Raw genomic sequence first — 15,741 nt, forward strand, 5'->3', positions numbered from 1 at the left:
GGTGGGGTTGTCCTACGGAGAAGGTCGGAGAGTGCGGGCTGAACAGCTGGGCACTGAGGCTGCACCTGGCCAGTTGAAGCTGGAGGAGGGTGGAGGCCCCAGTCGGGTGCAGCAGGCAGGTGGGGGGACGGGGTGGGGGCAGAGAGGAGGAATCATGGAGAGCGCCAGAGGGGAGGCTGGCAGCGGGGTTGGGGGGAGGTCTGAGGGGCCCCCAGGAGTGAGGATCATGTGGGGAGAGGTTAATTACAGTCCACCTTCTGCTTGTCCAGAGTAGAGGCATCAGGTTACACTTAATTTCTCCATGGGGGGTGGCTGAACCTGGTCTGGAGTTCTCCTGTCACCTGGGGTCACCTTGACCTAGAGGCTACCCCTCTCCGAGTCACAGCCCCCTCCCCTGTCAAATGAGGGCAGTAGAACCCACCCATGGGGCTTCCCCAGGGGCTCAGCAGTAAAGAATCCATCTGCAATGCAGGAGATGCAGGAAGACGCGGGTTCAATCCCTGGGTCGGGAAGATCCCCTAGAGGAGGGCATGGCAACCCCCTCCAGTATTCTTGCCTGGAGAATCCCATGGACAGAGGAGCCTGGTGGGCTGTGGTCCATGGGGTTGCAGAGTTGGACCCAACTCAGCATGCATGCATGCCTAAGCTTTACCTATATCGTACTATGGAAACGTTGCCATTATTGTTACAGGGAGGTCATCTTCTAGAGAAGGTGCGCGAGGACCAGAAAGGGAAGCAATTTCCTCAAGGTCACACAGCGAGAAAGGGACAGCCTCAGAACCCAAACTCAGGTCTGGGTCCTCCAAGGGCTGTGTTCATCATCACAGGGACTCCGGAGCAGCCCTGGGCCCCCGACAGAGCTTGGGGTAGGGTGGGGACCCCAGGGGGGGACGTTGGTGGGTGGCTGAGGTGGGGGTGGGGACAGGGAGCCTCAGATGGTCCCCTTGGACCCGACCTGGGCCCACCTCACCTGCAGACGCCAGCAGGAAGGAGAAGGTGAGGAGAAGACACATCGTGACGGAGGGACCAGGGCTCTGCTGAAGTCTGGGGAGGGGAGAGGGTAAGCTGGTGTGAGGCTGGCCCCTCACACCTCCACCTGGACCCCTCCAGGCACAAACTCATCCCACTTTTTCTTAAGACAAGACACCTCTTCTCAGCATCCTTGTACTCCACCCCAACTTGCTCTTCCTCCCGGGTTCCCCCTCTTGCAGGAGTCTGCTGTTCCTCCAGGCACCGAGTCAGACTCCACGGGGTCCCCATGGCCTGGCAGACGCCAACACCATCCACTTGCCCGAGGGCTCTGGTTCAAGATTCATTCTTTCTGCAAACCCTATACCAGTCCCATACCCCCCACCAGCCTGTCCTCCCACATGGCCCCCACAGAATGCCCCTATGCTTGGAGTTGACCAGTTCCTTTTCCACTCACAGCCCTTGCAGACCCCCAGTTCCCCCGGGATAAAGTCCCAGTCCCCCCAGCCTCACTTGTGAGGACCTGAGTGTTTTCTCCCCTTCCAGCCTCACTGGCTGGGTCTCTCATGACCTGGCCCTAGAGGCAGTTGATTCTTCCATTTTTTCCCTTCTTGCAATGTCATGCCTCTACACTTCTGTTCAGGCTGTTCCTCCTCCTAGGTATGCCATTCCCTCCAAGGTCCACTTCTGACCTCTGCCAAGTCAGTGGTGTCTGCCTCCCCTTCCAGACCCAGAACTCCCTAAGGGCAGTTCCAGCCTGACTGGACTCTGGAATCCCAGCACTGCATGGTGCTGGGCAAGCTTGGGGCTTAAAGTCCGTCTTCCCTTCAGCTTCTGAATTCATATTTGCCCGCTGAGGCTCAGCCCTCAGCTGAGCTGGGAGACCATGATATTGAGCAGGTATCTCTTATGAGTCCTAGAGTGCCTGCTCTGATTTCATCCCCAGGAACGCTCAGGTCAGCACCTCTCTGCGTCCCCAGCACTGCCCAGCCAGGCGCCTGGCACACGGGAGGCCTCAGGGAGATTGTGCTGAGCTGACCTGCTCCGGTGATAACTCGTGACCTTGGTTCCTGGCTCTGGTACAAATGCTTTCGAAGATGTCCTTCTGATTTGGTCCCTCCCCTCCCCCACCTCCCCACTGCAGCTCCCTCTTACATCTACAGGACATTTTCTTGGTTCAGGTCCAGCTTGGTGTCTCGGTAAAGAACACATGGACCTCCCCAGGTGCCCTTGACACGAAAATCCCTCCAGGCAGTCCATATCTGCTCCCGGGAACCCGGGCATCTCCTGTTTCCCCTAGACCAGCGCAGACCTGTGTCCCTCCTCACTCCAAGCCCTCTCCCCCATCTCAAGGATCTCACCCCCTCCAGATCCTCCAGCAGCATCTGGGGCAGCTTGGATGCCAGAAGAAAGGGAGCTGGCACCCCAACGCCTGAATTTATAAGCTCCCAGCTCCACCCGGGTCCTGGGGGAGCGGGGAGGGTGGGGTGGGAATTGGCTGGGAGTCAGTTTACAGGCGGGGACGCCTAGGTGGCTGGTGGGGGTGCGGGGACAAGGGCCTAAGGAGCATTTATGAGGCTGAAGTTTTTGTCTGAGTCTATGAGGAGGAATTTCCCTCCCAGGGGCGGTTTGTCTGGGGGGTGGGGGTAGAGGAGGCAGTAGGGCAAGAGCAGAAAATTGGAGGAGACCAAAATACAGAGCCAGGAGTCCGGAGCATGTAAACCGGGAATTTGGGGTCTGGAGTGTAGAAACTGGATTCTAGAGCCCAGCTTCCTGTGCCTGGATAAGGGTTCTGGATCTTGGACTCTGGAGCTGGACAGGGATCCCCCAAGTTCTGGACCCCTGATTCTGGATTCTGAACTCTCTGCTCTGGATCGTGGATCTCTGATTCTGGATTTTGAACAGTGGATTCTGGATCTGGATATTCAGTTCTGGATCTTGGATTCTGGACCTAGACACCCAGTTCTGGATCTTGCAGTCTGAACATCCCAATTCTGGATTCTGGATCTTTGATTCTGGATCTCCAATTCTGAATTCTGAGTTTGGGGCCTAGAACCAAGCACTCATGACCTGGAGTCAGGGGTGGATTTGGGAGTCTGACTTCTGGAATCTGTATCCTGGACTCTGGCCTTTGAGTGCCAGGTCTCAGGCTTAGATTCTAGATCTGGTGTCTCTGAATACTAGAGTCCAGATTAAGAGATTGAAGTCTGGTGTTTGGAATATAGGACTCGAGGCTCTGGGGCCTGGAATATAAATGATAAATTTTGGATTTTCAGTTTTGGGGGTCTGGATTTCTAGAGTGTGGGTCTAGACTCTGAGGTTACATGGATAGACTCTGAAATGTGAAGTCTCAAGTTTCAAATCTGTATTGTGTATTTAAAAGACTGGACTGGGAGACAGGGGCCTGGCTTCCCATGAATCTGAGATTCCTAGAATCCTGACTCTAGAGCATGACTTCAGAGACTGGGACGCTGGAGTCTATTCTGGATCCTATCGTCTTTATTGTGCTTGAAATCTGGATTCTGGTTTTCTGGAGAATGGAGATCATCACTAAGATGACCCAAAGCTTTGGAAATTTAGATTTGTTTTCTAGTCTCAGGACCATAGAGGATCCTGGGAAATTGTCTCAAGACTATCATGGCTAGTTTAATGAGGAGACACAAGGAGAAGGAGGTACTGATCTCAGATCACCCAGCAAAAGATGGGAACTGTTATAGGCATAGTTCTTCCATGTTTCTGGAAATCCATCACGTGTACAGGAAGGGGCTGCCTGATTGGGGCTGACTGTTAAGGATGTTAGTGCCAATGCCTAGCCCTTGACTTCTGCACAGATAATATGGGAGAATGATGGTATCTAAGCCCTCCAGATGTCTTTCAGACATTCCAGAACCACACGCTCTTAGTTATTCCAGAATCCTAAGGTCTCAGTCATTCTAGATCCATAGACCTTCAAGATCTCTAGAATGTCAGACCTTCTGATTCTAGACTAGAAAGGCTTGTTGTCATTGTTTAGTTGCTAAGTCGTGTCTGACTCTTTGTGACCCCATGGACTGCAGCATGCCAGGCTTCCCTGTCCTTCACCATCTTTTGGAGTTTGCTCAAACTCATATCCATTGAGTCAGTGATGCCATCCAACCATCATCCTCTGTTGACCCTTTCTCCTCCTGCCCTCAAACCCAAGATAGTAAAATAATCCAGAACTGTACATCTCTAGGCATTCTAGAACCCTGTCATATTCAGATGTCCTGGGACCCCGTCTATAGTTTGACTTCCCAGGCTGGAATCTACTCTAGAACTATTTTGTCTCCTTTTCTTGCCACAAATTTGTGCTCAAAGCCATTGGACTCACAGTGGGTCACTGCTTTGGCAGTTGAGCGACTGCTGTTTATGGAGTGTTGGCCTCGCATGATCTCATTTATCGTTCTGACAGCCCCCTGAGGTGGATATTATTACGGCTTCCTCCTTAATATTGGGGCTTCTCTGGTGGCTCAGACAGTAAAGAATTTGCCTGCAATGCAGGAGACCCAGGTTCGATCCCTGGGTTGGAAAGCTCCCCTGGAGGAGGAAATGGCCGCTGCAGTATTTTTGCCTGGAGAATTCCATGGACAGAGTAGCCTGGCGGGCTACAGTCCATGGGGTCGCAAAGAGTTGGACACGACCGAGTGACTCACACACATATACCATACGGTGGAGACTGAGACCCAGAGAGGGGCATCACAGCAAAGGTCACCACTGAGGGTGAGATGAACCCTGCCTTCTGCCACCTAGTTTGTCTGTTCAACTCCACCCCTGGAGCCACCTCCCTCTGCTTTAGCCGGGTGGTGGCGAGGGGTAATCATAGCAAGGGCATCCCAGGTGCCAGGCTAAGCGCTTTCCATCACCACCACACGTGTACCTGTCCCTCCCACTAGCTCTCACAGGCACGTATTCTGAGCGTCTCCCTGACACAGATGGAACTCTGAGCTCACACCAGCGTGCAGCCCAGGTTCCTACCTGAACTGAGCTCAAGCTCCTGGGGAGGGCGCCCCTTCTCACCCCGCCCCCGACGCGGTGATGTCCACGCCCCAACCCTAGCCCCGCTCACTCGGCAGAGTCAGACGTGGGGAATCAATGTCCCCCTGGGCATCTCCCCAGACATTCTTCACCTCCACTGAGGCCCTCGTCCCGCCCTAGTCTTTTAACTGTGAACACTCCCTGGAGTCTTTCTTTCATCAGCTCCATGGTTCACTCCAAGGAGTTCTCCATCTGACCCTAATACTCCAGCTTCGGGCAGCCACACTCCTGGGAGGCACCCCCAACCCACCCGGGGGAAGCCCCAGGTCTGTCTCACTCAGCGTGTCATAACTCATTTATCTCTTTTCCCAAACTCTCCTCCTCCCTCCTCCCACGTTTCCCGTCTCAGGGAGAGCCCCCAGTGTCCACCCAGTCATGTGGCCAGACGACTCCATCCCTCCCCTCACTCCCTACGGCCCAGTGGCATCCACCCCTGTCCTTCCCCTCCGTCCTCTTGGTCTGGCTCAGGTGCCCCGCTTTACTCCTGGACCTCGCCCCCACTTCCACCCTGGCCTGCCATCCTCTACTCTGTCCCCTCCTGTCCCTCAGCAGTTGGCCTCAGAGGGTCTCTCTAGACACTCAGAGCCGACCCCGCCCCCTCCTTGCTCATGGCACTTCCAGGGGCGACTCCCCAGCACCCCTGAACAAACGTCTCAGCCTGGTGTTTGAGCCCCTTTGGGATTTCCCCTCCCCACCCCGACCCTGAGGGAACAGGGGGCTTCCCAGGTGGCACTAGTGGTAAAGAATCTGCTGCCCATGCAGGAGATGCAAGAGATGTGGGATCGATTCCTGGGTCAGGAAGATCCCCTGGAGTAAGAAATGGCAACTCACTCCAATATTCTTGCCTGGAAAATTCCATAGACAGAGGAATTTAGACTGGCGGGGTACAATCAAGGGGGTCGCAAAGAGTCAGACACGACTGAGCACACATGCTGAGACAACAAGCTTCATCTTGAACCCCCTCTACCAGGGAGACAGGCACTGCATCCTGTCCCCCTCCCCAAGGGGCACTGGACTCTTGACGCTCCAGGGAACTCCCCATGTGGTGTTGGGTCTCCTCTAATTTCATCTCTCCACAACCCCCTCCCCTTCATTATGGAACCAGTCAAAAGTAGTGTTTCAGGGTCCTGGCCCTGGAGTCAGACAGCCTGGGCTCAGGCCCCTGCCCCACGGCTTACTATTTTGGAAATTCTGGTAAGTGCTTTCAGTCTCTCATCTTTAAAAAACCAGGTAATTTTACTTAATAATAATCAGATAAAATCACAGAGTTTTACAAGGAGTATCTAAGACAGATAAGTATAAGGAGCTAAGAGTAAACAATCCCACACAGGAGCAGATATATGGGGGGGAGGGTAGCACCCCAGAAGTTCAAGGTCACCCAGGCTGCAGAAGTTGGAGAGTGGGACAAGAGAATGGTCCAGAAGTCCTTGGCTCTTTGAGTGTGAAGTATCACCTCTCTCTAGTTATCATTACTCATCTGTGATGGGGCCTTAGGGTAGGGGAGGGAGTGGAGAATGGATGAGATTGGACGAGTTGATATGCATAGAGCAGGTGTGTAAATCAGAATTAGGCTGGTGTGTGAAAGACAGGTTAACAGAGGACGTGATTCAGACGTTGACTCTGACTCCAGGCAGCCTAGAGTCAAATCCTACCTCCAACACATAATGCTGTGTGTCTTTAGGCAAGTCACTTGGCTTCTCTGTGCTTCAGTCGTCCATCTAATAGATGAGACTAATAATTGCTTCTGCCTGTTCGGAGTGTTTTGAGGTGTTAGTGTGTGAAATCTGTGCCTGGCACTTAATGAGTAATCCAGGCCATCATCAGTCCTGTTTTCCGAGAATCTTGGGGAGGGGTGGTTTTGGGGTCTTTCTCAGAGCAGATTAAGACCTGAAGAAGCAAGGGCTCTCCCGTCTCTCAATTTTGGCTTCTTTTTCTGAACCCCTCCTTTTCCCAGTTTACAAATGGGGAAACTGAGGCCAGGGAGTTAAAACATGTGTGCGGCCCCAGCTTGCAAGTGTGACTCTGAGGAGGGGGAACGCCCCATGTACGGCTAGGTTTTTCCCTGAGACTTTTTATATTTCTTGTGCTGCGCGGGGCGGAACCGGAAGGAATCTCTTTTTCTCCTGTCCTGGGAGGGTTCCACAGCTAGGTGGCGCCCAACACACGGCTCTGAGGGACGGGGCGGGGTGGGGGCGGGCTGGGGCGGGCTGGGGGGCGGGGACTCCTGGGTCAGACGGAGCAGGGTGTGGGGGACCAACTCCGAATTCTGGAGATCGGGTTATGGAATTTTGTCAATTCCTAGCTTAATGACATTGTGGCCAGACAATAACCTCGGTATTTTAACATTTTGAAATGTGGTGAGACTTGCTTCATAGCTCAGTATCAGTACAATTTTTGTAAATGCTGTGCAAATGTGTGTATATATATATATTTCCCCCCCATTCATGGATAGGTTTTTAAACCCACTTTTATTCATTAATTGTAAGTAATATAAATATTCCAAAAATAGAAACAGACACTTAATGGCGTCCTACATTTCAAGTTTTCGAATACAACAAATTAATCAAGTCATGAACCTGTAAGCAGCAAGGTAGTCAGAACCCCACAGGCCAGTCACAGTGGAAGGCAGGTCTCCCCTGCCCTCCAGAGGCATCTTGAAGGGGGTTGAGCGGCACGACATGGACAGGTCGAATCTGAGACAACTACAAGCAAAGAAGCTCCCGGAACCCAAAGAGGAGGGTCTGCTCCAGGGGTAGGCCCCACAGCATCAAAGGAGCAGAGCAGGGGGCCAGACCTCTGCCTCCCCTTCCCGGTTTGAATGTAAGTATTTACCGGTGTTAAAAAAGACAAAACTGAAACCCCATTCTACAAAAAGCTGACTGAGAGACAACAGTGACAAATAACCAACTGAAGCGCTGAAGGGGAAAACAAGGCTTACGTTCTGTAGACACTTGACCTGGGTGGGACGTGGGGTGCAAGACGATCTTGGAGGGGGCGAGGGGGTTGCCTTACTGGATGAGGCCTTGAGGTATATTTTTAAAATCATGGTGTACACAGTGCAAGGTTTAGATTTCATGTTCAATGAGTTTTGATAAATGCATCCACCCAGGTAACTCTCAATCCCATCAAATTATAAAACATTGCAGTCTACTGTATAGCACAGGAAACTCTACTCAGTACTCTGTAATGATGTATATGGGAAAAGAATCTAAAAATAGTGGATATGTGTATCCATACAGAGGGTGACGGGATGAGATGGCAGGATGGCATCAGCGATTCAATGGACATGAACTTGGGCAAACTCCAGGAGATAGTGAAGGACAGGGAAGCCTCGGGTGCTGTTGTCCATGGGGTCACAGAGAGTCAGACATGACTTAGCAACTCAACAACAACAACAAGCCTTTCTATTCTAGAATCTGAAGGTCTGATAATCCAGAGATTTTGAAGGTCTATGGTTCTAGACTGACTGAGACCCTAGGATTCTGGACTAACTAAGAGTCTGTGGTTCTGGAATTTCTTAACCACCGGACCACCACGGAAGTCCCCACTCAGCATCCTGATTTTGAGGTGCCCTTATACTCTTGTATGTATCAAGACTTCAGCTTTTTATTACTGAGTAGCATTTTGCATTGAGTGAATAGTTCACAGTTTGTTTGCTCATTCACTCCTTCATGGACATTTGGGTTGCTTCCAGGTTGGCTGCTATGAATAAAGCTCCTATGAACATTCGTGGGAGGTGTTTTTTTTTTTCCATTGCTCTTACATGAATATCTAAGAGTGGACTTGCTGGTTATGGGGTAGACAACGTATGTTTATGTTCTAAGAAACTGCCAAACTGTCTTCCGAGGCAGTTGTACCATTTTATACTCCCCCGCCCCCAGAAATACGTGAGAATTACCGCTGCTCTACATACAACCAATACACCATGCTGTCCTTCTTTTTAGTCTTAGCCATTCTGGTAGATATGTGCAATTTGAAAAGGTTGTATATTCTTCAGATACTGGGTGCAATGTTCTATATATGATGACTAAATAAAGTTTGTTAATCACGTTGTCCAAATCATATATGTCCTTATCCACTTTTATCTTGTTTGTTCTATTATTTTTTAAGAGGCTCCTTAAAGTCCTCTTTATGTTTTTTAAAATCTTTTTTTTTTTTTACTTTTGGTCGCACTGAGTGGCTGGTGGGATCTTAGTTCCTCGACCAAGGATTGAATTTGTACCTGAGCCATCAGCAGTGAAAACAGAGTCCTAGCCACTGGACCACCAGGGATTTCCCCAAGTCCTCTATCGTGAGTAGGGATTTGTCTCTCTTAGTTATCTCATCACTTACTTTATATATTTGAGGATACTGAAGAGATACAGAGAAAGTTTAATATCTACTTAAGAATAGGTTCACAATATGTTTATGAAGATATTCCTGGATATAAATTCTTATCAGTATATTCTATTTAGTTGTTGTTGGTTAGTCAATAAGTCGTGTCCGACTTTTTGCCACCCCATGGACTGTAACTGGACTGCCACCGGGCTCCTCTGTCCATGGGATTCTCCAGGCAAGAATACTAAGTGAGTTGCCATTTCCTTCCCCAGGAGATCTTCCTGACCCAGGAACTGAACCTGCATCTCCTACATTGTCAGACAGATTCTTTACCATTGAGCCACCAGGGAAGCCCCATTGTATTTAGTATAATAACAGTTCTTTATGTTCTTGGGGCTTCAGTCTTCTCTCTCTCTCTGTCCTAACTCACCCCTCTCTCCATCCTCAGACTCCCCGACCCCTGCCCCCCAGATTCTTGCCACCAGTCTCCAGCTACAGCAGGTGGGTCCTGAGGCAACCACAAGAGAAAAATTCTTAAAATGCACCGAAGAAGTCAAAACCAAAATAAGTCAAGCAGTTTGGGAATCCACTGTTTTACTTTCTCAAGGGAAAATGGAATTTGGCCGTGGAACTTTTAGCTACTGACAGATCTGGTGGACCATGACGCTTATAGGCCAATTTAGAAGTCATAAAACGGGTTGTTACCTTTGTTCTCCAATCGACCAAACAAGCAAAAATCACAGCAAATCTTCTCAAAGTTTCCTTTTTAGTTACTCTGAAATATAAACGGCTGTGTTCCGAAAGAGATTAAAAGCTCTGGCAGTATCATTGTATTTCACAGCAATGAAAAACATCACCATGCTCTTTGTCATTTCTCATTAATAATGTCAGAATGTCATGAAGATATTTTGGCATTTCAACTTTGCTTTTTTTCTATTTTTTTTTCAAGTAATTATGCAGAACCAGAGTTAGCATTTTTACAAAAGTCTATTACTGATTTCAGGAGAAAGCAATGGCACCCCACTCCGGTACTCTTGCCTGGAAAATCCCATGGATGGAGGAGCCTGGAAGGCTGCGGTCCACAGGGTCGCTAAGAGTCGGACGCGACTGAGCGACTTCACTTTCATTTTTTCACTTTCATGCTTTGGAGAAGGAAATGGCAACCCACTCCAGTGTTCTTGCCTGGAGAATCCCAGGGACAGCGGAGCCTGGTGGGCTGCTGTCTATGGGATCACACAGAGTCGGACACGACTGAAGTGACTTAGCAGCAGCAGCGGCAAAGTTGATTAAACAAAATAAGGAAATCCCATTAATTTGCCATTTGCTGATTCGACTTTTCAGAAACTAGACAACATCCACAGAATCAGTTTCTCTTAACCTTCTCTCAGGTATGTCTTCTTCCAAGGGGATCCTGTGACTCTCCTGGTCACGGTCCCAATTCCCAGATGAAAAAACTGAGGCACAAAGAAGGCAAACTATCTACTGGAATCCCTTGGATGGGAAAGGACGCAAGGAGGACAGTATGAACAGAGCTGGTGCTCTCTTAGACTTTATTTCAGGGCTTAGGCGAAGGGACAAAAGCGGTGAAAAATCAGCTTTCTCTACCAATGGTAAGGTGGTGTCAACATCGTGCCGCTAGGGGGCATCATGTATAGGAAAAGATTCTTGATGGGACAGGACTCCTGGGGTTGAGGGAGGGAGCTGGGGGTGAGGGTCTAGACTCCTGGGTCTGAGGGTGGAAGGCACTGGGAACCTAGATTCCTGAATTCCTTCAGCAGCTTATATTTTGGGGTTCAATTTCATGAATCCCAGTCGCAGGAGTTAACTGGCCTGGATGGTTTTCTGTATCCAGTCCGTGAACTTGCAGAGATTGGTGTAGACACTTGGCACGTAGGGTTGGCCACACTGGGCTTGTCCAAAGGATACCAGGCCCTGCAGGGACCCGTTGCAGACCAGGGGGCCCCCAGAGTCACCCTGTTGTGGAGAGACAGAGAATAAAGAATCCAAAACCCAGAGAGGTGGGGACGCGGCTGGCAGCCCAGTGGTTCAGAATCCCCTTCCCAAGGCAGGCAACACAAATTCGACCCCTAGTCGGGGAACTAAGCTCCCACATGCGGTGGGGCAACTAACTAGAGTGGGGCAACGGGCTACTGTGCCACAGCTAGAGAGACGCCTGAGCGCCACAAGTAGAGAAGCCAGCGTGTTGCAACGAAGATCCTGCGTGATGCAACTAAGACCCGGGTCAGGCCAATAGACAGACAAATGAATATTAAAAACAAACAAAACACAGAGAAGTGGACATAGATGTGAGATCAGAAAGGAGCCAAATGAAGAGAGGCAAAGACAGGAGAGAGAGAGGACAAAAGATAGCAACATATTCCTTAAAGGTTCCACTACAGAGCCCCGATCACACCCAATTCGGCTCCCTACGTCCTAACAGCTGGCCGATTCTCTTGCGTTTGCTGCTGTTCCATCTCTGTGTCTCTCCTTCTTTTTCTCCCACTATAGCTTACTTCTCTATCTCAATGACTCTCTGAGTCTCTATGCAACTCTTCACCTCCTTGTATGTTGATTTTTTATCCTATTTCACTTTACATTTCATTTCTGTGTGTCAATGTATCTGTTTCTCTCTGGGTGTGCATGTGTGTATGTCTGTTTCTGCCTTACTGCATCTGTCTTTATTTTGATTTCTCACTTTCCTTGCTTCTCTTTATTTCTGTGTCTATTTCTCTTTCAGTCTCTCTCCCATATCTCTGTTTCTTCTCACTATGGGGTCCCTGTCCCCTCCCTTTTCCATCTCTCCCTGGATCTTCTCCCCTCTTCCCTTCCCCCATCTCTCACATGGCAGGAGTCCTTCTGGTCCTGGCCTCCGCCAGCGCAGAACATGCTGGGGTGGTACACGTGGGCATAGAGTTCACTGCAGATCTTCTCCGACACAACTGAGATATTCACACATTGGAGCACTTTGGGCAGTTTGCCTGGGACGCAGAGCATCAGATCAGCCTCTACTGGCTGGGCGGAGAACCCCTCAGAGAGACCAGACACATCCATCTCCCGAGCTCACCATTCACCAGCCGACCCCAGCCAGAAACCAGGCAGGAATCCCCCCCGGCGGCCGGGCACTGGGAGGCGATGCTGATGTCCTGGATGGTATCAGATGGGGGTACCGATTCTTCCAACTTGATGAGCATGAGGTCGTTGGCGAGTGATGGTTTGTTGTACTCTGGGTGCTGGATGGAGAGGTGGGCTTCTATCATCTGACTGCCTGGTTCTTGGTCGGCCTCAAGACTGTGCAGGCCCAGCCCAATGGTATAGGACCTGAGGGCCACGGGGTCGAGGGTGCGGGGGTAGCGCGGGGACAGGTTAGTTCTGTGGCAGCCACGCCATTATCTCCATTCCTGTTTTCAACCACAACCCCATCTCCGGTCCCTTGCCCCACCCCCATCTTCCTTGCTAAGTTCTGCACTACCCAGTCATGATTTCAAATCCTAATGCACAATCAATAATCCAGAGGCAAGAACTTGCCTTAATTTACTGGATACTCAGCAGTGGAACTGAGATTTCAACCCAGGATTCTGAGTCTTTCCAAAGCAAGAGCTCCCGCTTCCCTCACACAGCCTTCCTTGAGAGCGGCTTTCACTTTTAGTACCCGGAGACTGAACCTATGAAGCCCCTCTCCTCAGCTAACAGTGCATCCAGACCCTCCCTAGAACCCAAGCCCCGCCCCTGTCCCTCCTCCCCGCGCCGCCCCTCTCCCCCCCGCGCCCTGCACTCACTTCTGGAAGCAATGCGCAGCTGACAGCACCCACTGCGGATGCACCAGGACTCCCCCGCAGAAAAATTCATTTTCCAAGAACAGGGCCGCCTGCCAGGGCTGCGAGTGCGGGCGGCAGTCCTCGCCGTTGATGATGCGGCTGCTGCCGCCCCAGGCGAGGGATCCTGAGGGCGGAGGCAGGGCTGGGGGACCCTGCTCTGAGCCGAAGCGGGACTTCTGGGGGCGGGGCTCGGTGTGGGGGCGTGGTCAGGACTGAGCCAGAGGCCCAGAAAGTAGGACACTAACTCCTGTGGCCTTGGCTCTAGGGGGCGTGACCACTGATGATGGGCGTGGTCGGGGCTTCTGCCGCGGTGAGGGGGCGTAGCTCAGGGTGGAAGCCGGACAAGCGGGAGAGGGGTTGGGGGCGGGGCTCTCGGTGCACGGGGGCGTGGTCAGAGCTGGGAAACAAACAGGAGGCGGGACTAGGCCTCTTGGGGCGGGGTCACAGTGCACTTCGGTGCAGGGCGGTGAGATGGGACTAGACCTCTCGGTGGGCGGGTGTGGTCAGAACCACAGGGATGGAGTCAGGGATCCTGCGGGCAGTAAGAGTCCTAGGGGCGGGGTCAAGGATTAGTGAGGAGACTGGGGAGGGGTCACAGTGCGGGGCTTTAATTCCACGCATCAGGTTCCTTGGGGCAGGGCGGGGGGCGGGGGTTCGGGTTCACAGAGGTAGGGTCACTTGTCAGGGAAGAGTTTCAGCTTCGAGTTCGTCACAGCCATCTCCCAGACCCACACCCCATCGCTCTCTCTCTCACACACATACAAGCACCACGGCAGGCCTGTGCACTGCTGGGGCCTCAATCTCCCAACACGAGCAGACCCCTCCACACAAAGTGGCAGAGGCAAGGGCGACAGAGGAAGACGCTCAGGGAGGCAGTGCCAGTATCTGTAGCTCTGGTGTCTTGCCCAACTCGGCTCAGTCCTGTCCCCCCAGGGCAGCAGACAGCCAGCAGACACAGAAACCCCATCACACTGTCCTAATGTGGATCCCTGGGGCCTCTCAGGATTGGAGACCCAAGAAGCAGGCGCAGATTGCCAGCAGTGGGTGACTCTCCTAGAAGCGTAATCTCCCTTTCAGGGGTACCCCAGGCAAGGTCTGGTGGCTCAGACGGTAAAGAATCTGCCTGCAGTGCAGGAGATCCAGGGTTCCATCCCTGGTTCGGGAAGATCCCCTGGAGAAGCGCATGGCTACCCACTCCAGTATTCTTGCCTGGAGAATCCCATGGACAGAGAAGCCTGGGGGGCTACAGTCCATGGGGTTGCAAAGAACGAGACACGACTGAAGCGACTGACACTTTCACACTTTCCGGCTCCACGGGTCCTTGCAGCCTCATCACTCAGGTCCTCTCAGCATTGTCACTGCACAGGGTATCCAGAAGGCATAGACTGTCAGAGCCGTTCCCCCAATCATGCACCGACTCTCATGGGTATGACTACACGGAGGCGTGCAAAGCCACACACATGCCAGTACATAGGTGGCACCCATGCAAACACCCTGTGATACAGGGAATCACATGTGTGCATCCAGAGAGCAACCGTCACACCGTACTGTCACCCACGCAGCTTCAGTCGGGTGCTGGAGGACCCTGAGTCGTGCCCACCCGGTAACAAGCCTCAGACACAATCTCACACACACACACCTCACTCAGATACCTGTGACACTGAGGAGGAGATGCCCCAGGAACCAGCCCCAGGAATTTCCTGCTGTGGTCATCCTTCAGCACCTGTATAAGGGTCAGTCTCTAGGGAACCAAGTCTTTCCATCAGTCTCTCTCTCCACTCCTGCCCCTCCCCACCCCCAGGATATTATTGGATATACCACCCCCTCTCCAACACACACACACATCACAGTGTCTGAGCTCATGGCCCAGAGACCCACAGCCTGGAGAGACTGAGAGGCTGAGAGAGAAGTGGAAAGAGAGAGAGAGTGGTGGGTGGAGAGGAAGAGATGGAGAATGTGTCTCTCCATCTGTAGACTGGGAGATGTAGGAGGATGGAGACAGGGCCTTCAAGGATGCAGAGAAGAGGGAACATCAGAGGCTGGCTGAGAGTCAGAGTCCGGGAGAGAGAGATTCAGGGAAATAGACCAGGGGAGACACAGGGAGGACTGGAGAGACCCTCCTAACTAGAGACCTATTTGGAGGAAGCAGACCTGAAGACCCAAGGTCCGGAGGCTGAGAACCACAGGGACACGGAGCTGTAGGGAGAGTAGATCATGAAGACTGCTCTTAGGGGAGTAGTGGGTGGAACGCTCACCTGGTTGCCTCTGGGCTCTGGGATCCTACACTGGGCTGGGCTCCTGCCTGCTGCCTCCAGCAGGGGCCCCCTGGGGAGCTTATAAGCATCCCCAGCTGGGCTGGCCTGCCCCCTAGGGACACACTCCTGGGGCGAGGTGCTGCCAGCTTCCAGCTCAGAGCTCTCAGGCTGCCTGGTGCCAGGCTGAGCTCAGTGAGCCAGAGGGGCCGGGAGACCCCGGTCTCACTGCCCCCTTCTTGCTTGGTGGCCTGTCAGCTTTCTCCTCTCTCTCTCTGGTTCTCCCTCCCTCTCTCTCTCACACACGTACACACACTCTCTGTTTTTTTTTCTTT

At 52.0% G+C, this 15,741-nt stretch overlaps 2 protein-coding genes across 2 annotated transcripts in view; both read right to left on the bottom strand.

Moving 5' to 3' along the window:
- KLK15 (kallikrein-related peptidase 15) overlaps positions 1 to 2,358 on the bottom strand; it is a 6,431-nt gene extending 4,073 nt beyond the window's left edge. The window contains exons 1-2 of the mRNA XM_010849736.1: positions 2,331 to 2,358; positions 966 to 1,044 (exon numbers count right to left, since the gene is read on the bottom strand). Of these exons, the coding sequence (XP_010848038.1) occupies positions 966 to 1,013 (48 nt within the window). The 5' untranslated portion in view covers positions 1,014 to 1,044; positions 2,331 to 2,358. The remainder of the gene's footprint in view (positions 1 to 965; positions 1,045 to 2,330) is intronic.
- An 8,522-nt stretch (positions 2,359 to 10,880) lies between these two features.
- Positions 10,881 to 15,455, bottom strand: KLK4 (kallikrein-related peptidase 4). Its single transcript, XM_010849669.1, has 6 exons — positions 15,410 to 15,455; positions 14,807 to 14,877; positions 13,116 to 13,278; positions 12,404 to 12,657; positions 12,181 to 12,317; positions 10,881 to 11,313 (listed from the first exon to the last, which is right to left on the bottom strand). Exons 2-6 carry the CDS (start codon positions 14,865 to 14,867, stop codon positions 11,161 to 11,163), a joined length of 768 nt encoding a protein of 255 aa, XP_010847971.1. The 5' UTR covers positions 14,868 to 14,877; positions 15,410 to 15,455; the 3' UTR covers positions 10,881 to 11,160.
- Positions 15,456 to 15,741: the final 286 nt, after the last annotated feature.

This window comes from Bison bison, unplaced genomic scaffold (genome assembly GCF_000754665.1).
Source record: "Bison bison bison isolate TAMUID 2011002044 unplaced genomic scaffold, Bison_UMD1.0 scf7180017864285, whole genome shotgun sequence".
NCBI classification, from domain to species: Eukaryota; Metazoa; Chordata; class Mammalia; order Artiodactyla; family Bovidae; genus Bison; species Bison bison.